At 39.5% G+C, this 25,797-nt stretch overlaps 1 protein-coding gene across 4 annotated transcripts in view; it reads right to left on the bottom strand.

Moving 5' to 3' along the window:
* The window catches only part of snx25 (sorting nexin 25), a 277,191-nt gene that overhangs the window by 247,836 nt on the left and 3,558 nt on the right, over window positions 1–25,797 (bottom strand). The window contains exons 1-2 of one of the 4 annotated variants that reach the window (XM_073048141.1): window positions 6,182–6,327; window positions 5,465–5,857 (exon numbers count right to left, since the gene is read on the bottom strand). In XM_073048141.1, the coding sequence (XP_072904242.1) occupies window positions 5,465–5,737 (273 nt within the window). In that variant the 5' untranslated portion in view covers window positions 5,738–5,857; window positions 6,182–6,327. Of the gene's footprint in view, window positions 1–5,464; window positions 5,858–6,145; window positions 6,328–25,797 lie in introns of those variants that run through there. The other 3 variants (XM_073048143.1, XM_073048140.1, XM_073048142.1) reach the window with 3 other exon arrangements.

The following is a 25,797-nucleotide window of genomic DNA, read 5'->3' as shown; positions in this document are numbered from 1 at the left end:
TCAGAAATGCTCTTCTACGCACCACTGTTGTAATACGTGGTTATTTGAGTTACTGTTGCCTTCCTGTCAGCATGAACCAGTCTGGCCATTTTGCTCCGACCCCTCTCATTAACAAGGCATTTCTGTGTATAGAACTGCCACACATTGGATGGGTTCTGTTTCTCGGAGCATTCTCTATAAACTAGAGAATATTGTGCATGAAAATCTCAGGATACCAGCAGTTACTGAGACACTCAAACTACCCCTTCTGACACCAACAATCATTGCACAAAGTCACTTAGATCACGTTTCTTCCTCATTCTGATGTTTGGGCTGAACAACTGAACCTTTTGACCTTGTCTGTATGCTGTTATATACTGAGCTGCTGCCACATGACAAGCTGATTAGATATTTGCGTTAAGGAGGTGTACAGGTGTTGCTAATAAAGTGACTACTGTGTGTATGTTACCATAAACTACCTTGAGATTCACTTTCTTGCGAGCATGTACACGATACAACTGAATTTTATGAGAAACTGTACATATACAAAAACTGAGAAACAACCAACATGCAGAAGACAAACTATGCAAATAAACATATTGAGAACAACACAAATTATAAAGAGTCCATGAAAATGAGTCTGTAAGTCATAGAATCAGTTCATAGTGGTGAGTAAACACTCCACACTTCAGGAGCTCGATGGTTGTAGGATAATAGCTGTTCCTGAACCTAGTGGCGTGCACCCCGAGGCTTGTGAACCTCCTGCCCGATGGTAGTAGTGAAAAGAGGGCACAACCTGGATGGTGAGGGCTTTTGTTGATGGATGGCGTTTTTTTGTGGCAGTGTTCATGAAGATGTATTCAGTTCAGTGGGGGAGGATTTTGTTCGTGATAGATGCACTGTATCAACTTTCCACTTTCTACTTTTTTTTCCATTCCTGGGCATTGGTGTTTCTATGCCAGGCTGTGATGCAAGCAGTCAGGATACACGCCACCATGAACCTATAGAGATTTGTCAAAAGTTTTTGGTGAGATGCTGAATCTCCATAAACTTCTAAGAAAGCATTGTTGCTGTCATGTCTTCTTTGAGAAAGAAGTAGAAACATGGCTTGATATCTTCTTTGAAAAATAAACAGTCTGATAATCTAACACTCCCTCAATGCATTCCTATAATGGAATGTCAGCCTAGATTGTTGCTCCCCCAAGTCTTTTCTTAATGGCAAACTGGGCAGATGAAAAGGATTTTCTGCTTGGGCTATATTGCAAAGGAGCATGTATCTCTGGTTATCCGGGTATACCCTTGGCACTGGATTAAGACTTGCCTTCTGCGAAGGTTCATCATGAAAGCTAAATGTCACCCCACATATACTTCTTCCATATAGAATCCACAATATTCCAATTCCTCGGATACAAGAGCCATTCCTGGCACTACACTCGATTTCTCAATCAATTTACAACCTTAACATCGAAATCTGTAGAAAGTCATTTGCTAATGGAGCCACAGCCATCATAATGAATGACAGTTCAACAAAAAAGTTGATATGGGTTAAAAGCTTGCAGACAGTATCTACTAATAATAGGACTGCACTGGCATCAGCTGAAATTGCAGTATCAACTTCATCTAATTTGTCTTTTACCAGTAACAGCATATCTCCACTCTCAATTCTCTCCCTCTTCCAAGTTCTACATTCAAGCCCAACTAAGATTTCAAAATGTCAAAGAAATATACGTACAGCATACTGTCCCATCATACTCATGTTAACTTCTTTGTCTATCTACAGTAATCCCATTTCTCATATCAGGCCCATATTCTACTATGCCTTGCATTTAAGTTCATGTCTTAACTTCTTTCCAACATAGCAACTGTATGCAACTCTACCACCCAATATGGTAGTGCATGCCAGTTATCAATCATTCTGTAGTTCATGTCTTAACTTCTTTCCAACATAGCAACTGTATGCAACTCTACCACCCAATATGGTAGTGCATGCCAGTTATCAATCATTCTGTGGAAAAAGTAAACCTTCAAATTGTGTTCAAACTCCTTCCTGTCACATTAAATCTATGCCACCTTGTTTTCGATATCACTACCATAAGAAAAAGGTATTCATTATCTACTCTATCATTTTACAATGTTATACCCCTCTATAGGTCACATCTCAGCCTCATTTGTATCCCTAAGTAAAAATAAATATATAACCCCTTCTGTGACTTGCTTAATCTGTTGCTCTAGTTCCTGCTGCCAATTGGGGAAACTTGCAGTGTAACCCCCAAAAAGTGACTGCACCTTTCCTATTCCTAAATTCCAGCAGATCCTCTCTAGGTGTTACCATCATGTTTTCCCTAATTAACAGTGTGATTTCCCTTCCTCTTTTGCATCCCCCTGAAACATCTATACTCTGGAAAGTTCAATTGCAAGTCCTGTCCTTTCCTCAGCCATGTTTCCATGATTTAAGCTTATTTGACTTGCCTGAAAAGTCCCTTGTATTATAAGAAAACACAATTCAACCTGCTAGCCCTCCCATATTCCTTAACTTGCCTGTCTACACTGACCACGAGACTAGCTTGATTTTTCTTATTTTTCTTGCCAACTTCCTACCCTTCCTGCCAACTTTGTTTAAACCCTCTTGAACAGCAGGAGCAAACTGCCCTGTGAGAATCAGTCCCTGTTTTTAAGTATATTGGTCCCTGCAAGTATTGCAACCCACACAGGCCCAGTTCATTTCTAACACTAAAAATAACATATTTGCAATTTTCTTATCTGCTGAAGTCAATGTACATCTTCATTATGCTTTGAATTTTCAAATAGTGTCCTTGGCGGGTTGCCAAATCATTTCCAATGCAGTCTCTAATTTGCTTAAAACTTTTCCACCCACAAACATCCTACACCAAGTTTCGTTCACTATCATTCTATTGTTTATTTCCTGTTTCCCAACATAAAGAATTCAAAATCCCCATTTTATTGGTTTATTATTGACACAAGGACTGAGGTGCAGTGAAAACCTTACCTAGCATACCATTATTCATTACAACAGTGTATTGAGGTAGTACAAGGCAAAACAATAACAGAATGCAGAAATTAAATGTTAAGAGAAAAGTTAGTGCAGGTAGACAATGAGGTACAAGATCACAATGACATAGATTATGATGGCCAAGAGGCCATCTGTCATACTAGTAGACTGCTCAATAGTAATTCCCCAAATTCTTAACTTACGTTTTACCACAGATTAATTTCTTTACAACTCTTACATGTCCCAGCACGTTATAAATCTTGACTCCAATTATTCCCCACTTGTGGTAGAGCTCCCAGCCATTTATTAGCTCCATCCTTTAAAACTGTCTGTCATTAACTTGACATCACACTCAACTTGTCATCAACTGTTTGTCATCACACTCTACAACTGAAGGCACCCAGCATGTCCTACCTATAATTAGAACCGTTTCTACCTTCCATCCATTGCTTTTACTCCAGCCTCTTGCCGAACACATCTCCAAAAGCCAGAACTACATCAGTCACAAAGTACACAAGCACAGTATCTTGTCCACTTTATCGTCAGAGAAATACCCACACTTCAATGCTACCCAGGCTGAACTGCTTCTCTCTTTCTAAGGTCACTCATCTAAAACATTAACTGCTTCACTGTGCTTTTACAAAATCTCTTATGTTTTCAGCATTTTCCCCCCATTTATTTCCTCGTTTCCAATATGCACAAGTCCAATCTTCAAACAAGTTCCACCATTAGACTGCGAGCAACTCATTATACAGGCCTAGTTGCTTAATCTACTGTTAACACTCCCCATTAAGCTACTTTGATTGATCCAATCAGATACTCCATTTGTTCTACACATCCCTCTCCTACATCTGATGAAGTCAGTCAAAAAACAATGACCATTTCTTCTTCCACAAATGCTGCCTGACCTACTGAGATTGCAGCTTCTCCTGTGTTTATCGTTTTCCAGCATTTGCAGTTATTTAAAAAATTTTAAACATAATTTGATGGTGTTGACAAGTCAGTTGCCTGGAATATCTCTGCAAGATCACGATTAATGCCATTGCAAATTAATCACCTGAAAAAGTTAAAAGCATTCCCACTCATTGCTCTGGAATACGTTAAACTCTTATACCATGAAGAAAATACCATTTTTAATGTGTTAAAGACATTGCAAATACCTTGTTTGACTGCAGTGGAATAACACGTATTTATCCACAATACTGAAATTAAAAGGACAGTGAAGTCAAGGTTAACTTATCCATTTTGAAGCAAACCCAAGGAAGTTTTGCATATACCAGTCATGAAATGGGGTGTTTATTAAAAAGATCACAACAGAAACACGTTGAAAATATGCACTGCATTGAAAAGTTTTGATATTCCTATAAAGACCTACATAATGCCATCTTGTTCATCATAACCTATAGAGCTTCCCAAAATGATATTTTTGTACCAACTTTGCTAAGCTCAGATATAAATCATCTGGTTTTGTCACAGAACAACTTACAGCTCACATTTGTAATAGTACCCTCACGTATTCAATTTACATCACTGGTGTTTCTCCATTCATTGAAATGTTGCTTGCACTGCAAAGCAACTCCAGGAATCAAGAGACTGCAGATAAATTCACACACGTCTGGCTCCACATACCGCTGTATTCCCTCAGCTTTAATCATTCAAAATGAAATATCCACTGATTTTTTTTTATATGTCCACATACAGAATTTAATGGGCAAAAGGCAGAAATGAGAGGGAAAAAGATTAGCCTATAACTGAACAAGAGCTGTGAAATGAGTAAAAGAAGAAAAGGCAGGAAAGGGAACAAATAATAAAAGAAGGCGAAAGAGGATGTCAGATAAAAGGTCCGTACAAGATTGAGATCAATCTGCAAGAAAATATACCAGTACCAAAATAAGCATCTCATTCAAGCCAGGTGGTGTCAGAAATTAATCTGTATTCCCACACCAACTCCAGGTCATTGTAGGCTATTATGAAATATCAATCACAGGCGTGATAACATATGGAGCTAATATTGCAGTCACAATGATCTGATCATATCAAGAAATAATCAGACATGAACACTAAGCTAAAATCAATAACTGAAGGAGGCTATCACAGACACCCCGTCTTCCTGATGATTTAGTAACTGCATATTGAAATTACTATAGAATGATGCAGAACAGGAGGCTATCATAATTCCACCCTTATGCATAGGTTGGCTCTCTAATTCCAATTCCCTGCCCCGTTGCCCATATCATCATTTTCCCCTTCAGGTGTGGAAGAAATTCTCTGGTGAAGTTACTATTGCATTGGTCTCCAGCAATGCATAACCAGGTGTGTTTATAAGAGTAATATATATAGAAAGATCATGTAGAAATAGGCAGTGGGTTATATAATTAAATATATTCAATTTACTATAGGAAAAATAACATTTGCTTTCTGGAGATAATGCCAATTACTCTGTGTTTGTGTCTGTCTGTCTCTCGGTCAACTTACCGTAAACTGTCGCAACAGCTGGGACACTCCAAACGATCTCTCCTCTCTGGGGAAACGTAACGTCTTAAGGTTGCTTTGCTTGGCCAGTACTAGGAAAGTGCCCAGCAGGAGGCTGCTCACAGACAGCGCCAAGTAGAAGAGCAGCCTGCCGAGAAGCCAAGCGAAGAGGGACGAAGACTCCTCCACGGAGTGGAGGCAAGAAGCTGCGAAGAGGCAAAGTCCAGCCAGGAGAAAGTAGCAACCGCGTCTGCCATCAGGACACATAGTGACCATCGCATGTCCTCCAGCAGAAACAAGCCTGACTTGCTCCTCCTCTTAAACACATCCACGTCCATAACACTTGCAAACATGTAGAAGGCACTTATAACGACTCCGGGATTAGATCCGCGGCACCTGGGAAAACATTAAAAAATACAATTGACAAATGTCCAAAAAATTTTACAAAGATGCAACATCATGTTTTGGAAGGGCAGCCAATTTGATGTAAATTTTACATATTTCCCGGGACAGTCGCTTGATTTGAGGTACAACCCATCGTCACCTGCACTTGTTACAGTGCTAAATCTAGCGATTTGTCATCTCCTTCATAAACGCTAGTCTCCTGTTTCTGAAATCCTTCTTAACCATGATTTTATTTTTAAAGGGGGCGAGCGCGTGTATGTTTCAAATTCTGCTGCAAACCTCCAGTCCTAACGCTTTGAGATGTCGCCCAACTACCTTCCATCAGGGGGAATAAGAACAGAACGAGCCCACGTCCAAGAAATTGCTCTTTTTCTTCATTATATCCATCGGACGAGGTGTTATTTTCCAACAGAAACCAATGATGAACCGTCACTTTCAATCCGCCAGTTCCTGTGCCTCAGCGTCAGCGCAATCCGGAAAGGAAACCACATCTTAAAAGGGGCAAGGTCCACACCACGCTGGGCCCAATCGCTGCTCGAATACCAGGCTGCGATTTGCTTCACAGAAAGAGGGCGCTTTAAAAATAATTTTATAAAATAAACTCTTTCTGCATTCACTAGGTTGAGTGTGGTGGGTTCGCTGGAAACCAAAGCGCTGTCGGTAAAGCCATAACCTTCGGACAAGTTTAAAATGGCATACGCCATAATAATTATGTAAACAGCAAGATAAACTTTAATTAAACGCTGGATTAGGTTTACGAATTCATAGCTCTATTTTTATCGGGGCTAACAGACCAACACTGGCATGAGTCGATTATCAACTGAACTAATCCAATTACAATAATTTCGCCCGAGGGAGCTTGCGATTAGGGCGGTCCAGTCAAACTAAAAATTAAAATCAGTTTGGTTCTCGTCGTAAATAATATAATTGGTGTGTTCAAGACAAAAAGCAAAACCACTAAGAGTTGAAGAGCTGCCAAGTCCCATAAATATGCTATGATTTTTTTCTGGTGGCGACTTTTTAAATTGTATGGACCCTCCCAGTAATTTAACTTGAGAGAAGTTAAAGCTCCAAATTTACCAACAACTACATACAACCAAATAAAAGAGAGTTCCACTACGATTTGGGAAAATTTAATAAAAGCCGTGGCGAAGATCAATAAACAAACAACTGCCTCCCCATAGTGATAGCATTAACAAGTGCAATGCGGTGCTCAGTTCCAGCGTTCAAATTTCTAGGAATACTTATCGGCTAAATGGTATGAATGTTTAAAGGCAGATTAAATAGAAAGAATAAAGGGTATGCGATTCATATAGTTCAAAAATGCTCAGATATGAGTGAATGGTCATAGATAATGGGCAGGAGGTTTCAATAACAAATGTGTTGAGCATTTTTACCAGTGAAATTCCAAGCATGCATAAATTAATTTTAGTAGTTCTTGTTCATTCACAAAATTATGATAAACAATTTTATTTTTTCAACAGTACAGAATCTTGCAGCATCAGAGACGATTCATAAGGGACACTTTGCGTGTGCCACCTTGTTGAAACAATGCAATTATGTTCCTATAAATTAGTTCCCTTGAAGTGCATATCAAATTGCCTTTTTAAATTTCCTACAGAATCTATTTGAAATGTTCTTTCAGGTGGGACTTGCAATTTCTCTTTTTTTTTGCTCATCATCACCATTATGAGCTGTGTCATATGAAATGGGTGATCATGGTCTTAGACACGACAATGATTGTTCTTGGCAATTGTTTCTACAGTTTTTCTTCTGGGCAGTGTCTTCACAAGATGGATGACCCCAGCCATTATCAATACTCTTCAAAGATTGTCTACCTAGCGTCAGTGCTCACATAACCAGGGCTTGTGATATGCCTTTTTTTTTGCAAATTATTTTAAATCCCGGCCTCTGGATTACCAATTTTCTTCCTCAAGAAAATATTTTCCCTATTTAAACCTCTCATTATTTTGATATCTCCATTAGGTATCCTCATTAACTTCCACTGGTCCAGAGGAAACAATATCAGTGTCTGCAATTTCTCACCTCTGGTATTATTCTGATAAATCTTGCTGATATCCTCTGCCCTCTTCTCATTGCTACCATCAAGGAGGAGGTACAGGAGCTTGAAGACACGCACACTCAACATTTCCCCTCTGCCATCAATGAACCAATAAACACTTCCTCTGTACTTTTTCTGCTTTCTTACACAACTGATTAAAGTTATTTTTTATAAGCACTTACTGTAATTTATAGCTTTTATTATTATGGATTGAAAAGTACTGCTGCAAAATACAGCAAATACAGTACTCAAAGTGTTATATCTCAGTGCATGGAGTATAAGAAGTAAGATGGATGATCTTGTTGCACTATTACAGATTGCCAGGTACGATGTTGTGGTCATCACTGAAGGATGACTGTAGTTGGGAGCTGAATGTCCAAGCTTACACTTTGTATCGGAGGGATAGGAAGGTAGGCAGAGGGGTGGCATGGCTCTGCTGGTAAAGAACACCATCAAATCATTAGAAAGATGTGACATAGGATCGGAAGATGTTGAATGTTGGTTGAGTTAAGAAACTGCAAGGGTTAAAGGATCCTGATGGCAGTTATATACATGCCTCCCGACAGCAGCTGGGATGTGGACCACAGATTACAACAGGAAATAGAAAAGGGATGTCAAAAGGGCAATGTTATGATAGTCATGGCAGATTTTAACATGCAAGTAGATTGGGAAAATCAGGTTGGTAATGCATCTCAAGAGAGTGAATTTATTGAATGCCTGCAAGATGGCTTTTTAAAGCAATTTGTCATTGAGCCTACTAGCAGATCAGCTATACTGGTTTGGGTGTTAAGTAATGAAGTGGAAGCAATTAGGGACTAAAGGTAAAGGAACCCTTAGGAGGTAGTGATCATAATGTGACTGAGTTCAACTTGAAATTTGACAGAGAGAAAGTACAGTCTGACATATCAGTATTTCAGTGGAGTAAAGGAAATTATAGTGCTGTGAGAGAGGAGCTGGCCAAAGTAACTTAGAAGGAGGTGCTGGCAGAGATGACAGCAGAGCAGCAATGGCTTGAGTTTCTGGGAAAAATGAGAAAGGTACAGGATAGCTGCAGTCCAAAAATAAAGAAATACTCAAATGGCAAAATAGTACAACTGTGGCTGACAAGGGAAGTCAAAGCTAATGTAAAAGAGACGGCATACAACAAAGCAAAAATTAGCAGTAAGATAGAGCATTCGGAAGCTTTTAAAATCCTACAGAAAGCAACTAAAAGAATTAACAGAAGGAAAAAGATGAAATATGAAAGCAAGGTAGCAAACAATATTCATGTGAATGGAAAAAGCTTAACTCTCTTTAATTTTTTTACATACTTAAGAGTGGATATAGGACCGCAAGAAAATGAAGCCGTAGAAATAATAATGGGGGACAAGGGACAAGAATTTTGCATCAGTCTTCACTGTGGAAGACACTAGCAATATGCCAGGTGTTAAATGGTGTGAGGGAAGAGAAGTGAGTGCAGTTACTATTACAAGAGAGAAGGTGCTCAAAAAGCTTTAAGACTTAAAGTTGTGTAAGTCATCTGGACCAGATGAACCGCACCCTAGAGCTCTGAAAGAGGTAAAGGTAGAGATTGTGGAGGCATTAGTACAGATCTTTCAAGAAACATTGGACTCCAGCATGGTTCCGGAGGACTGGAAAATTTCAAATGTCACTCCACTCATTAAAGAAAGGAGGAAGGCAGCAGAAAGGAAATTATAGACCAGTTAGCCTGACCTCAGTGGTTGTTTGAGTCAGCTGTAAAGGATGAGATTATGGAGTACTTGGTGACAAAACAGGACAAAATCAGCATGGTTTCCTTAAGGAGATTACAAGTAGGATAGATAAAGGGGATGCAATGGATGTTGGGTATTTGAATTTTCATAAGGCGTTTGACAAGGTGTCACACATGAGGCTGCTTATCAAGTTAAGAGCCCATGGTATTATAGGAAAGTTACTGGCATGGTTAGAGCATTGACTGATTGGTGAGAGGCAGCGAGTGGGAATAAAAGGATCCTTTTCTGGTTGGCTGTCAGTGACTAGTGGTGTTCTGCAGGGGTTGGTGTTGGGACCACTTCTTTTTATGTTGAGTATCAATGATTTAGATGATGAAATAGATGGCTTTGTTGCCAAATTTGCAGATGTAACAGAGATTGGTGGAGGGGCAGGTAGTGTGGAGGAAGCAGGAAGGCTGAAAGAGGACTTAGACAGATTAGGAGAATGGGCAAGGAAGTGGCAAATGAAATACAATGTTGGAAAATGCATAGTCATGCAGTTTGGTAGTAGAAATAAATATGCAGCCTATTTTCTAAACAGGAAGAAAATCCAAAAATCTGAGATGCAAAGGGACTTGAGAGTCCTTGTGCCGAATACCCTAAAGATCAACTTGCGGGTTGAGTTGATGGTGAGGAAGGCAAATACAATGTTAGTATTCATTTCAAGAGGTCTAGAATATAAGAGCAGGGATGCTGAGGCTTTATAGGGCACTGATGAGGCCTCAACATCTAAGAAAAGATGTGGAGAGGGTTCTGAGGAGGTTCACAGGGATGAAAATGAGAATGCAAGGGTTTAATATCAATGGCATTTGTCGTCATTCTGGTAACAATACAATGTAATACATAATAATAGAGGAAAAAAGTGATATATACATATGTTAAATTAAATTAGTACAAAAATTTTTAAAAAGTAGTGAGGTAGTGTTTATGTCCATTCAGAAATCAGATGGCAGAAGGGAAGAGGCTGTTCCTGAATTGTTGACTGTGTACCTTCAGGCTTCTGTACCTCCTTCCTGACGGCAGCAATGAGAACAAGGCATGACCTGGGAGATAGGGTTACAATGATGGATGCCTCCTTCCTGAGGCATCGTTCTTTGAAGGTGTCCTGATACTACAGAGGCTAGTGTTCATAATGGAACCCTTTACCCACAGGCCTGAATTGCTGAGTATTTCCAGCATTTTCTGTTTTAGATTTAAATTTATAATGTCTGCAGTTTTTTAAAAAATTAATTAATTATCCTTGTGAATCTGTTCCACATTCTCTCCATCACCCATCATGTTCTTCCTATGACCAGAAGTAAACACAACTCCAACTCCAAACACTAATCTGCCCTGTACAATTATGTACCCAAATTACGAATGTTTCTTTAATTCCACTTCCCCAATTAAATCTATTACACTGTTCTTTATCAAATTACTTTTGTAAGCCCACATGAATATCTACTGCACTATCTTTATTAACACTTTCTGCTATTTGATCAGAACCAGCAGATCAGACACGATATGTCCTTAACAAATCTGTGTTTATTCACCTGCTTCCCAGAGTTAGAATTAATTTTGTTCTGGACAAAGCTACCTGTTGTAAAAGTTATCATAAGATACTGTATTGCCAAGCATATTACAGCACTAGCCACCCAAGTTCAATTCTACCTCTGACCATAAGGAGTTTGTACATTCTCTCCGTAACCACATGAGTTTCCCCTGGGGGCTCCAGTTTCCTCCCTCATTCCAAAGATGTGGGCTCCTTGGACTGGAAGGGCCTGTTATCATGCTGTGTTTCTCAATAAATAAAATAAATGAATCCTTCTCTTCTACAGGAAAATTGGCCTCTTTCTCTTTTTTTCTGAAAATATTTAACACTCATTCAATATCAATATACAAAAGAACTTCATTTTATTCTAAAATTTTCTGCTATTTCTTTAATTATCTTTCTACAAGTTTACATGGGTCCACCTTTATGTTATCTACTTTTGCTCCAATGTTCTTTGCCCTTCTTATATCATCTTTCAAATTCATCTTGCATTCTACATTCTGTCAGGCTTTATGTTGTCAGAAAAAATAAAAACAAAACAAAGGTTTGTTAATTTAAACCTTTATTTGATCTTGATAAGTCTAGCTTTCAAGTCTTCCTTACTGTACATGAGTAAAATTGATTAGAAAGAAAAACAATTAAGTATTCGGAAAGGTATGACAAAAAATCTGCACTCAAAGCAGTTAATTAAAATTATAGGATTTGAATTTCTCTTGTAACTTTCTAAATATACCTCTAAGAGAACCACAACCTTGTTGTAGGGTTTGGAGGCTTGTGTGCCTCAATGACAAGACAGCCACGTTGGCTGAGTGAGGGCCTTGTACTTTAGCTCTTGGTAGGGTGACCCATGCCAAATAGGTCAAAGGGTAGAGGCCAGACTAAGAGTGATTTAGGTTCAGGGGTTCAGCTCAGGGATCAACCCTGACCGGTCAAAAAACAAATAGTTACAGAAACAGCAACGAAGAATCCTTCTATATCTGTGTGCGACTGTATGGTTAGTCAGAGGTGGAGGACCTTCGTTGCTGCCCTAAGTAAGTTTCTAAATATAAACGAGATAACAAACAGCCTCTGTATAAAACTGAACTAGAAAGAAATATTTGCAGAATCTCAAATATTTACAAATTAAAACACTTTATTAATTGTTATATTGCATGTGTACTTAAAAGAGGCTTATCTAAAAAATCCAACTGAGAAATAACAAGATAAACAACAACTAGAAAGATGCTTTAGTAAAATATCTCTCGCTATTAAAGCTTCATAAAAATATTGGGCAGCATCAGCTTCCTATTTACATAGTAGTACAAATTAGTGCAGTTCTGTTGATCTGGTATTGTCTTTACTGAACATGTTCAGTGCCCAAGGGTAATATCTCTGCAATGACTGTGAACTAGCAACATCTGGTGGCAGAAATTATGGCATCAGCTGTTTTGAAATGTACTTTATTTGAAGAAATCAATCATAGTTTTTAAATGCAAAAGAAATAATCAAGCATTTAATGAGTTGGTTAAATACTTCATTAAAAATAGAAAGGACATGGTAAATGGTAAAAGACTGAAAGGATCTGATCTTCAGAAGGATTTAAGTATCCTTGAACATGAATGCTTAAAAGATACCATGCAGTTCAGTATGGCAATTAGGAAGTTAAAAGATATGTTACTATTTATTGCAAGAGAATTTGATTACAAGACTGGAGATGACTTCTGGAATTATGTGGTCCTCGAAGACCATGTCTGTCTCCATACCCAAGTAAGGATGTATTTGTCATCAAAGGGTGCAGTGTTCCTAATGTGGACAGTTCACAATTTGGAAATGTGGATGCAAACTGGGTTCTCATAAGGCAGGTGCAGCCTGCAGCAGCTGACAGTCTCCCTAATCCTTGCTTATGTGTACAGGTTGTCCATAAGTGAGATGTTTCGTATCACAAGGAGGACCCAAAAAGTTTCATTAGATTGATTCCCAAGTGACAAGTTTGGCATATCAGATTCAAGCTCAAGTTCAAGTTTATTGTAATTTCAGCTGTATACATGAAAACTGCCAAATAAAACAACATTCCTACTGACCATGGTGCACAACACAGTGTGTGTAACTCACACACAACACATAAAATAATATAACTATAAATAAATTACCAAATAATAAGTACAGTTTCATCACAAGTTTAAAAAGTAACCTGTATAATGCCACTGGCGCTTCATATGTGATGAGACCCGGGTGTTGACAGGGACACCAGTGCTGTGGCACACAAGGCAACCAATGGGAAACAGCTGCTGCATCTTCAAACTGGCCAGTTGATGACCAGCATGATGGAAATAGCTTTTGATCGACATAACCCCCTACATAACAGATGCGGAGTTGATTCTTGTCCCAGCTGTGGTGTCTAGAATAAGCTAAAACTCTGGATCTCCCAGTCTACCTTGTCAGCACCTTGGACTTTATTTGTCTACTGCACTGTATTTTCTCTGTGACTGTAACATTATATTCTTTTTAACTTGTACTTTATATAGATTGATCTGTCTGGATGGTACACAAACAAAAAGATTTTCACTGTATATCAGTACATGTGATAATCAATAATGTCAAAAAAGCGCTATGTATTCAGTTCAGCAATCAGAAAAAATTTCTTCACCAAGACAAGTCTGAATCTTTGGAATTCGCTATGTAAGCAGATAGTGGCAATCTTCTGCTATTTCTTTTGCTGTTATGTTTAGAAGTATTGTGAAACAGTTTCAGCCCTGTACCTAAGGAAAAATGCGCTGGCTTTGGACAGGGTCCAGAGGAAGTCAACAAGAATATCCCAGAAATGAAGGAGGATCATTTGTCCTGTATTCAATAGAGTTCAGAAGGATAAAAACTACCAAATACTGAAAGGCCTGAATAGAGTAGACATGGAAAGGGTGTTTATAATAAAGCCATATCACTTTAAAACTGAGATGAGACAATTTTTCTTCAGCCAGAGGGTGATAAATCTGTGGAAGCCAAGACATTTGGTATTTTTAAGGCAGAGAATGATTGGTAAAGGGTTTAATGATTACAGGGAGAAGGCTGGAGAATAGGGTTGGGAAGAAAATCAGCTATGATTTTGAATGTTGGAAAAGATTCAAAAGGACAAATGGCCTAATTATGCTCTTATATGGCCTTAAAAGGGAAAAATATTAAGAAGGCCAAAGAAATGAAATTAAGTGCACAATTTGAAGCTGGCACAAATACAACAATCAAATATTCTCTACACTTACAATTTTAAATGTCATGGTCAAAATATAACCTTTGCCTGTCCATTCCACCCTCTGTTGCCTCCCCTTCACCATCACCCACTTATGATTACTGAGATATGCTCCCAAGATATCCACAACCTTCAGGTCTCTGCTACCTATAGTGCCTAAGAGACCATCATAAATATATACATTCTATCAGCAGAAGGTGTAGGTGAACAGGAACTTAGATATCATTGGAACTAGAATTGGAACAGGAATTGGTTATTATTGTCACATGTATCAAGATGCAGTGAAAAGCTTCTCTTGCATACTGTTTATACAGATACAATTATTACACAATGCATTAGTAGTGCAAGGTGAAACAATAACAGAATACAAAATAAAACGTAACAGCTACAATGTGCAGTGCAAGTAGATTAAGGTACAAGATCAAAGTAAGGTAAATTGTGAGGTCAAGAGTCCACCTCATCAATACTAGGGAACCTTCAATAGTCTTATAACAGTGGCGTAGAAGCTATCATTGAGCTATCAGGCTTCTTCATCTTCTGCCCAATGGACGAGGGGAAAAGAGAGAAAGTGCTGTTTGGGTGGGGTCTTTACTATTTACAGAGTCAGTGGAGGAAATGGTGGTTTCCATGATGTGCTGAGCTGTCCAGTTTCTTGTGTCATAGGCAGAGTAGCTGCCATACCATAGGTTGGACCAGGGCACAGTATTGGTGATGTTTACATGTAGGAACTTGAAGCTCTCAACCCTCTCACCCTCAACACCACTGGCGTTGGCAGGATCATGTGCACTGCACATCATCTAAATGCAAGCAGGCATTTGACTACAACCAGAGGTCATGGGTTAAGGGTGGAAGGTGAAAAGTTTAAGGGGAACATAAGGGAAAATTTCTTCACCCAGTGTGGAACAAGGTGCCAGCACAACTGGTGTATGCGAGCTTGATTTCAGCATTTGAGCAAAATTTGAATAGGTACATGGATGGTCAGGGTATGGAGGGCTATGGTCCTGGGGCAGGGCGATGGGAGTAGGCGGTTTAAATGGTGACCTGAAGGGCCTGTTTCTGTGCTGTACTTTTCTATGATTCGATTACTCTTCCTGAGTCAATGACCAGCTTTTTTGTTTTGCTGACACTGAGAGAAAGTTTGTTATCACCACACTATGTTACTATGCTCCTTATTTCCTTCCTTTACTCCGGCTCATCATTATCTGAGATACGGCCCACTATGGTGGCTGCAAATTTTCAGGGAGTCAGGGCAGAATCTGATCATAGTCATATGTGTACAGAGATTAGAATGCAAACTCTGGAGCACCCATGTTTTGAATAATCATGGCAAAGATGTGAGGGATCTGCAGTTGCAGGCTCATTGCAAATACCTCCTGTAAAACCAGAAACCACATAAAGAAGAACATTAATTCCTTACCTATGACTTAATTCTTTAGTGGCTCTGCCATCAAATTTAAAACTTGATACCACTTATTGCCATCAACAAGCACATTAAAATATGAACTTCTAAAGAATGTGAATTCAGCAAAAAAAATTCTATAAAAAGTCTTTAAAATGTATTTTATTTTGACTTGTTATATAAATTTCCTCAAGACAGATTGGGCTTGAGTTGGTAATTTTCTTAAATAAGAGAACCTTGTTGTGAGGTCCCCACCTAGTGGTATTGTTTAAGAAAACACATTTCCTTTTAAAAGATGAGGGACGGACTTTCCTGTTCAGTGTGGTTCAAAAAATCTATCTCAAAACTCATTATAAACCAATTAGTCTCTAGCAAAAAGAAGAAACCTCTGCTACAGTTAATGAGATCTTTTTTCTGGAGTAAAATCTCATTTCTACTAATAAATCAAACAATAAAACTATAATGCTGGAAATAATCAGCAGATATAATGCCGAATCTCGTTAAAAGATCACGGTACAAGACCAATTCATGCATCGATACAACAGTTAAAAATAGACACAAGATAATGAGGAATCATTATACTGTGCCTCTTACAACCTCAGAATATTCTGGAGCACTTCACGGCTAGTGCAGGCCATTTCAGCTGAAGCAACACACAGTATCTTCTGGAATATATTTTACTATTCGTTAATTATTTGTGGTAGTATTAGCTGATGTGTGTGAGTTAAATGTACTGTGTTGTGCACCTGGTCCAGAGAAATGTTATTTTGTTTGGTAGTATACATGTATACAGTCAAATGACAATACATTTGTACTCGATCTTGATCTTTACAGCCAAAATATAAACAGCAGGCTCCCATACAAACATGTGCAGATGCTAAAACTCCAAAACAGAACACAAAATGCCAAAATTATTCTGCATGTCTGTAAGGATCTAAGGGGAAACAAATAGTGTTAACATTTCATGGAGAGACAAATAGTATTAATGTCTCATATCAATGATCTGAAAAATTAAATTTATTTCTCTCCACACAAAAGCTCCTTGACTTGATGGGCACTTCCAGCAGTCAGTTTTTATTTCAATCTACTTTAGTGATGTTAGTTGACATTTAAAAACAGCCACAAGGAAGAAACACAAGGATGACTTAATCTTGGTTACATAGACGTGGAACTTAGCCCTGATAGAATTGTAACACTCAACAATCTCCTCCCACCCATCCCTCCACCCCAAAAACAAACAGCCGTAGGGTAATTTAGTCATATTCAATGTAACCAGGACATCAATTATGTATACAGTATTGTCTCTAATATCCCTAATTATAGGTAATCAAATCAAAGATAGAGGGGAAAATAAGTTTATCCATCCCCAGAATGCAATACCCTCTCTTCAGTTATATAACAAAGCACTAGATGCAACTTGCATTATTTAATATCATCCAATTTGCACAATCAAATTTCTTATAGTGCAAGTCCTACAATTGCCAAAGATACTGTAAGCTCTAAGAATTGCAGCTGCCTATACCAAGGACCCTGCACAGTATAGTGGGATGTGATATTTTATGGTATTCATTTTTATTCATCTACAATATATGGGCTTCATTGCCAAGGCTGGCATTGTTTGGTATATCTGTTGGTTATTAAACTGACAGACTTTCTCGGCCATTTCAGAGTCCACAGTTACAAAACAACGACAAAGCTGTCAGTCTTGAGTCATGTATAGACAGAGTAGTATGCATAGTGGGTTTCATTACATAAAAATTATTACTAAACCAAAATATATTTAGATATTGTTATAGCATTGCTGTTGTCCTTAAATAGAAGAGCAGATTATTATTTAAATGGTGAAAGATTGCAGCATGCTGTTGTGCAGAGGAACTTATGAGTGCTTGTTCATGAATCGCAAAAAGTTGGCTTGCAGGTACAACAGGTTATTAAGAAGGCAAACAGAATGTTGGCCTTCATTGCCAGAGGGATTGAATTCAAGAGCAGGGAGGTCATGCTGCAACTATACAGGGTACTGGTGACGCTGCACCTGGAGTACTATGTGCAGTTCTGGTCTCCATACTTGAGGAAGGATATACTGGCTTTGGAGGCAATGCAGAGGAGGTTCACCAGGTTGATTCCAGGGATGAAGGGGTAAACCTATGAGGAGAGATTGAGTCGCCTGGGACTATACTCTCTGGAGTTCAGAAGAATGAGAGGGGATCTTATAGAAACATACAAAATTTTGAAAGGGATAGATAAGATAGAAGAAGGTTGTTTCCTTTGGTTGGTGAGACTAGAACTAGGGGACATTACCTCAAGATTCAGGGGAGAAGATTTAGGACAGAGATGAGGAGAAACTGTTTTTCCCAGAGAGTGCTGAATCTTAATTTAATTTAAATTGTATTGGAATTATTTTCTGTTACGTTTACCCCAACAGAAGTAAAGAGAATCTGTCCACAATAATGTGGGTGATATGTAATACCCTTAGACATAAGTCAGTGGTCACTAGATTTCTTTAGACACCAATAAAGAATATAAGAGGCACAAAGGGATTGCAGATGCTGGAATCCAGAGCAAAAGTACGGCCGGCAGAACTCAGTAGGTTCAGCAGCAATGTGGGGACAAATGAATGGTCGCCCTGATGGAGTACCTCAAAGGGAATCCATCCCTTTGCCTCAACAAATACTGCTTGACCTGCTAAGTTCCTGCCAGCAGTTTGTTTTTGAAAAAAGAATAGCACACCCAGACCTCTGCCAATGGTTCAAGGGACCAGCCACTACTGTCTGAAGGCAAATGTGTCACTTGAGCCAGAACACATCTGGTAATTAATAGAAGTAAAGATTACAGCCACACCCTGATTTATTTGGTGCAGCTTTTTCCTCCAGAACACAGAACAGTACAGTACAGAAACAGGCCCTTCAATCCACCATACTTATACCAACCATGATGCCAATCTATATTAATCTTAGGCTCTGTTTGTGTGTTTGAGCTTTATGTTAAGATTTCAATTGAATATTCAATATATTGAGTGGTGTTGCCACTTAATGAATGAACAATACCTCTCAGGTGTGATCCTTCAAATAGGAATTAAAGAATTAAATAAATAAACAAGCAAGCAAGATTGCATTTTTTGCTAAAGGTGGAGGAGTGGACATGGTGTATATGGATTTTAGGAAGGCGGTTGATGAGATTCCCCATGGTACACTCATCTAGAAAGACATGAGGCATGCGATCCATGGAAATCAGACAACATGAATCAAAATTAGCTTGCCCACAGAAGAGAGAGGGTGGTAGTAGATTGAACGTATTCTGCCTGGAGCTCAATGACTAGTGGTGTTCTGCATGGATCTGTTCTGAGTCCCCTACTCTTTGTGATTTTTATAAGTGGCTTGGATGAGAAAGTTGAAGAGTAGGTTGGTAAGCTTGCAGACGACACACCGGTTGATGGTGTTGTGGAGAGTGTAGGAGGTTGCCATGGGTTACAAAGGGATGTAGACACAGGGCTGGGCAGAAAAATGATGTATGGTGTTCACTCCTGAAAAGTGCAAAGTTATGTACTTTGTAAGATTGAATTCGGAGGTGGACTAATAACAGGTTTCATAGCAATGTGGAGGAACAGAGCGATCTTGATGTCTACGTTGATAGATCCCTCAAAGTTGCTGCACACGTTGATGAGGTAGTAAAGAAGTTCTATGGTGTGTTCATCTTCATTAATCAAGAGAATGAGTTCAAGAGCCTCAACTTTATTTTGCAACTCTATAAAACTCTGGTCAGTCTACCTTGGAGTTTCGTGTTCAGTTCTGGTCACCTCATTGTAACATGGATGTAGTTTAGAGAGTGCACAGAGATTTACCAGGATACTGCCTGGAGTAGAGAACATGTTTTTGAGGAATGGTTGAGCTAGCTGGGGCATGTCTCCTTGGACCAAAGAAGTATGAGGGGGCAACTCTACTGTGTAAGATTATGAGAGTCATTGACAGAGCGGACGGTAAGCACATGTGGTTTGTTGGTTATTGTATTTGACTGTTATGAATGTTAACCTCACAGGAGTTATCTTTTCTCCAGTATAAGTTCTTAGTTGGACATCTATAGACTTCAATTCAGTATCTTTGAAATGCCAAAGTCATTTTTTGTAAAGTCTGAAACAGCCAAGCCAGTGTCTAATTCCATTTTAATTAATTTGCTGTTCATTTCTGCTGTAAACCATATTGATTGTCTATTGATTGATTGCTTCCACCCCCTCCTTTCTTTCTCCTGAGGCCTCCCGTCCCATGATCCTTTCCCTTCTCCAGCTCTGTATCACTTTCACCAATCACCTTTCCAGCTCTTAGCTGCATCCCACCTCCTCCGGTCTTCTCCTATCATTTTGCATTTTCCCCTCCTCCCACTACTTTCAAATCTCTTACTATCTTTCCTTTCAGTTAGTCCTGACAAAGGGTCTCGGCCCGAAACATCGACAGTGCTTCTCCTTTTAGATGCTGCCTGTCCTGCTGTGTTCCACCAGCATTTTGTGTGTGTTGTTGTTTGAATTTCCAGCATCTGCAGATTTCCTCGTGTTTGATTGTCTATTGTTAGCTTTCATATTGTAAATCTCAAAGCTCCCAACTCTTGTGTCACCTCTCATCATTATCAGACTTTTCATCAATAACAGCCAATGTATGGCCATTGCTGGAGTAGACTTGGAGACAATTTGAAGCACAGGTCCAAGGTGAGGCAGAGTTGAGGCAGGGGGGCCTGGGCCCAAGAGCGAAGAATGAGGAGAGATTGAAAAGGTCAGGGTGATGGGGCTGGAGGTGAGGGATGGGCTGGAATTCAGCTCACCGTTCTGCAAGGTTTACTCATCTCTGCCTTGATCTGAGGCTGTGGCCTGCACTAATGGGCTCCTGGATTGTCTGTGAGAGGCTTCACAGCTGTGAACTTACTTCTGTGAATTTTAGTTCTGAGTGTTATTTATTTTTTATTGTTTGCACAATTTCTTCTTTTTTTGCACATTAAGCATTTGTTGGTCTTTTTTAATGGGTTCAATTGGGCTTCTTTATTTCATGGCTGCTTGTAAGGCGATAACTCCTAAGGTTTCATATAGTATATAATGTACATACTTTAATAATAAATACTCTTTGAACTTTGATTAGTGATCTTTTTGAAACTGCAATTTGACTTGTTATCTTTATCTCTTCTCTGTGCAGTCCATTTATTTTTGTCTGCCCAACATGCTCCTTGTACATGTCCTTCATTGTGGCACTTACTGTAATTTTCAATCTGCATTGGTCAATAGTAACACAATTTGTTCAGCCAGGCTGGGTTCTGTTTAAATGTTGCAATTTTGTTCACACTCACTTTCTTCCTGACTGCAACTCAAATGTGTCTCTGTCTGCTTTTTCCACTGATAGTTATTTCAACTGCTGTTTTAAATGTAAGTTGTGCTTTTGTTATCTGTTTGTGCTTCAATCTGTTTTTGTATGCTTTCTTGTAAGATTCCACAAACTAAGACTCTCAGTGCATCATTAGGTCTATTACCAAATTGACAATGCTCAGACAATCTCTTCAATTTAGCCATGTATGCAGAAATGGATTCCTCTTCCTTTTGATTCCTCTTATGAAATGTAAAACATTCTGAAATCAACAATGGTTTTGGTTCTAAATGTTCCTGCATTATTATGATGATATCAGCAAAACTCATTTTGGCTGGTTTGGTTGGAGTAGACCAAATTAGAAGCAAACTGTATGCCTTTAATCCCAATGCACTCAGCAAAACTGGCATTAATTTCTCTTTGGCTATTTCATTTGCTTCAAAATACTGCTCAATTCATTCCACATAGAGCAATTATCCTTTGTGCAGTCGAACATGTCTATCTTTTCAATATGGCCAGCTACTTATGCTCTTTTTTATTTATGATTATCATCTGATACTTACTGTTTATGAACCTGTGATTTTTTTGTTTTCTACCTTTTTTTATAACTCCAGCATCTGACTTTTTTTAAACTCGAATGCCTCACTATGCTTCAACAGATAGGTACTCGTCTCCGGTTTGTTTAAAACTTGCTCGTCGCCAAAAGCTAATTGAAAGCAGAGCACCCGGAGGAAAGCCACACGGTCATGGGAAGAACTCCTTACAGATAGCAGTGAAATTAAATTTGGGTTACTGGCACTGTAATGCTAGCTGCTATGCTACCATTCCACACAAATGAAAGGTTATGGGCTCGGTAGGAGGGAAGGGTTAGATTGATGATAGAGTAGGTTTATATTGCACAATATCATGGCCTGATAGGTCAGTACTGCACTGTGTTATGAATGTGGAGCAACTCTGAGGGGCCGAAGGGTGCAAAGTCACCCCCTCCTTTTTGAGAATCGCAAGATCGCTATTGTTTCGGGTCTGAGACCCAGGAAATGAGAGAGATACACATCATGTCAATAATGAGAGAGTCGCAGGATCCCAGCAAAGGCAGTTGTTATAGAGAGACGCAAAATATACAACTTCTCCTAACAAAGCAGAACAAAACCACTGATTACTGCTATTGTCTCTTGGAGAAGGAATTGTGTATTGAGTACTGTACTGTTCATTGAAACCCCTCAGGGGACAACCAGAGTGGTCTGGTTGAGGGATTGCATCATCCCAACCTGATTGACATCTGAGACCCCGTGAGTGAGGATAAAAGACGGGTCTGGGGAACACCCCTCAAGACACACCAGGAGAAACGTATGAGACCGGTGGGGGGCTTGTGTGTGTGTCCATCCTTGCCTGGGTGGCGAGTCCTCCACGGAACGGTCTAGCTAAAGGACGGATACAGATCAAGACCGTACCAAGGAAAGTCAGCAAGTTTTTCTCTTTCTCTCTCTCTCTCTCTCCAACAATTGCAACACAGCGACAAACAAACAACGGCTGCAGCCTGTATGAACTGAAAGGAACTTTAGATTTCATCAGACAATTCATTATCCCCTAGACAACGATAGAGCTTGTTTCTTATTGATTATTATTATACCTGCACTTTTAGGTTTAGTATTGACGACGTATATTATCTGTATATTTGCACTGATATTATTTTTGTGTATTTTTACTAATAAATACTGTTAAAAATAGTATCATCAGACTCCAATGGACGTCTCTATCTTTGCTGGTAAGTAACCCAGTTACGGGGTTCGTAACAACTGTAATGTTCTCTATGATAAAAGTACAGGAGGTTTATATTGCAAACACGAGGAAATCTGCAGATGCTGGAAATTCAAACAACAACACACACAAGATGCTGGTAGAACACAGCAGGCCAGGCAGCATCTATAGGGAGAAGCGCTGTCGATGTTTTGGGCCGAGACCCTTCGTCAGGTCATATTTCTGATGAAGCACAAGATCAAAAGTTGTTTACAGAATAATATTTCAAAAATAAATATGAAAATTAAGGGTAAAGGACTAAGCATATAACTTGGAGAGCTGAACAAGGGAGGAATGATGTTCACAAAGGACACCTATCGTCCAATCTGTCAATTCTTGCCTTGATCCAAGATCTTAAGGCACAAACTAACAGAGATGGGAGTAGACTCTCACATGGTGGATTGGATAGTGGACTACTTGACAGATAGACCTCAGTATGTGCGGTTGGGAGACTGTAGGTCTGACACGGTGGTCAGCAGCACAGGAGCGCCGCAGGGGACCATGCTCTCTCCGGTCCTGTTCACCCTGTACACATCAGACTTCCAATATAACTCGGAGTCCTGCCATGTGCAGAAGTTCGCTGATGACACGGCCATAGTGGGGTGTGTCAGGAATGGACAGGAGGAAGAGTATAGGAAACTGATACAGGACTTTGTGATATGGTGCAACTCAAACTACCTGCGTCTCAATATCACCAAGACCAAGGAGATCGTGGTGGACTTTAGGAGATCTAGGCCTCTTATGGAGCCAGTGATCATTAATGGAGAATGTGTGGAGCAGGTTAAGACCTACAAGTAACTGGGAGTACAGTTAGACGAGAAGCTAGACTGGACTGCCAACACAGATGCCTTGTGCAGGAAGGCACAGAGTCGACTGTACTTCCTTAGAAGGTCGGCGTCATTCAATGTTTGTAGTGAGATGTTCTATAGGTCAGTTGTGGAGAGCGCCCTCTTCTTTGTGGTGGCGTGTTGGGGAGGCAGCATTAAGAAGAGGGACGCCTCACGTCTTAATAAGCTGGTAAGGAAGGCGGGCTCTGTCGTGGGCAAAGTACTGGAGAGTATAACATCGGTAGCAGAGCGAAGGGCGCTGAGTAGGCTACGGTCAATTATGGAAAACCCTGAACATCCTCTACATAGCACCCATCCAGAGACAGAGAAGCAGTTTCAGCGACAGGTTGCTATCGATGCAATGCTCCTCAGACAGGATGAAGAGATCAATACTCCCCAATGCCATTCGGCTTTACAATTCAACCGCCAGGAGTAAGATATGTTAAAGTGCCGGGGTTAGGACTCAATGTATTTAAGTAAACTACTTAAGAACTTTTTAAAAGCTATTATTAATGCTTTTTGAGAGGGTGATTTTAGATGCATATCATATTTTGACTGAGTTAAGTATTGTATGTAATTAGTTTTGCTACAATAAGTGTATGGGACATTGGAAAAAATGTTGAATTTCCCCATGGGGATGAATAAAGTATCTATCTATCTATCTACTTCCCAAACCATCCTATTTCTTTGCAAACTAAAGACACTATCCGTCATCTGACTAACAACCAGGGACTGTAGATGTCCAGCCTGAACTGTATGGAATTTCAGGTGATTCCTGGATTATTTGAACTTGCATTCCAGCTTGGATAAGCATACCTTTCAGGTATAGTTTACAATTGTTGTGTGCAACACACACAAAATGCTGGAGGAACTCAGCAGGCCAGGCAGCATCTATAGAAAAGAGTACAGTTGATGTTTCGTGCTGAGACCCTTCATCAGGACCCGTGCTGTGTGCATTATGCATATAACAGAATAGTAATAACTGAAGACTGCAGCATGTTCCAAGGATCGAGGTGTGAAGAGGTTCCCATACACTCTGAATCATGTCCTATCAAACAATCCTTGCTGGCTGGCTGATGGCCTCACTCCCATTGCAGTCAATTTGTCAGAGAAGGCAATTTAAATGAAGTTATTGTAAGTGGAACATGAGGGTGTAGCTCTGAAAATATTCCACGTGTGTACTTCCTGTGGGCTGGTTTGTATTGTTGGTTGCTCAGTTAAGTAACAAGGATAGATTTACCCACAAAACATCCTTTATTTCAATCAATATGCAATGGCAGCAGCAGTTGGTACAATAGGGCATCAAAAGCTGTCGCATATGATCTTAAAAGTACTCTTCAACTCATAAAAACTGTGTTGTTTTCCATGATAAAGACAAATTCAAGTAAACTAATTGCCACATGTTAAATTATATTAGCAGTCAGTTAATTGCACAATTTGATATGTTAAATATTTACCACAAACAGTTATAAATTTACTCATTCCCTAATTTCCTTAATGGCAAGATCAATATTGGAAGCTAACCTTAATATAGGTAAGATTAACACATATTATATTAAATGCATGTATTTACCACTGTAGTTTCAATTGCACACTTATTTAGTATATATACAAAAAGCCATAAATGCACATAATGTTCTACTCTGATTTCTTCTTACCTTCATGGCTCAGGTCTCTGTTCTACTCCTTAACTCCCTGTAGATTCTGAACTCTTCCTAGTTCCTGTTACCACTGACTGGTTAACTTAATACTGGTGGCTGCAAAGGTTGTGATATCTAGATAGTTGAAATAGGAGGGAGGGGAAGATGGCAGCGTGACACAGTGCGCGCAGCCTCTCCGGTGAAATGATATCTGTTATGTGTTAAGTAGGGATCCGTGCACAATTCTGATTTGATGGAGACAGACGTGAGAGCGTGGAGGAACATCTGGAGAAACTTCTGAAATGCCCGCTTCGCTGCCGCTGCTACTGTGCGGTCCAGAATCTCCGGAGGAGAAGGCCTCCGAGACC

The sequence above is a fragment of the Hemitrygon akajei genome, chromosome 6, assembly GCF_048418815.1.
Source record: "Hemitrygon akajei chromosome 6, sHemAka1.3, whole genome shotgun sequence".
Lineage (NCBI taxonomy): Eukaryota > Metazoa > Chordata > Chondrichthyes > Myliobatiformes > Dasyatidae > Hemitrygon > Hemitrygon akajei.
The sequence above is the reverse complement of the archived record's forward strand: the minus strand, read 5'-3'. Positions and strand labels throughout refer to the sequence as shown.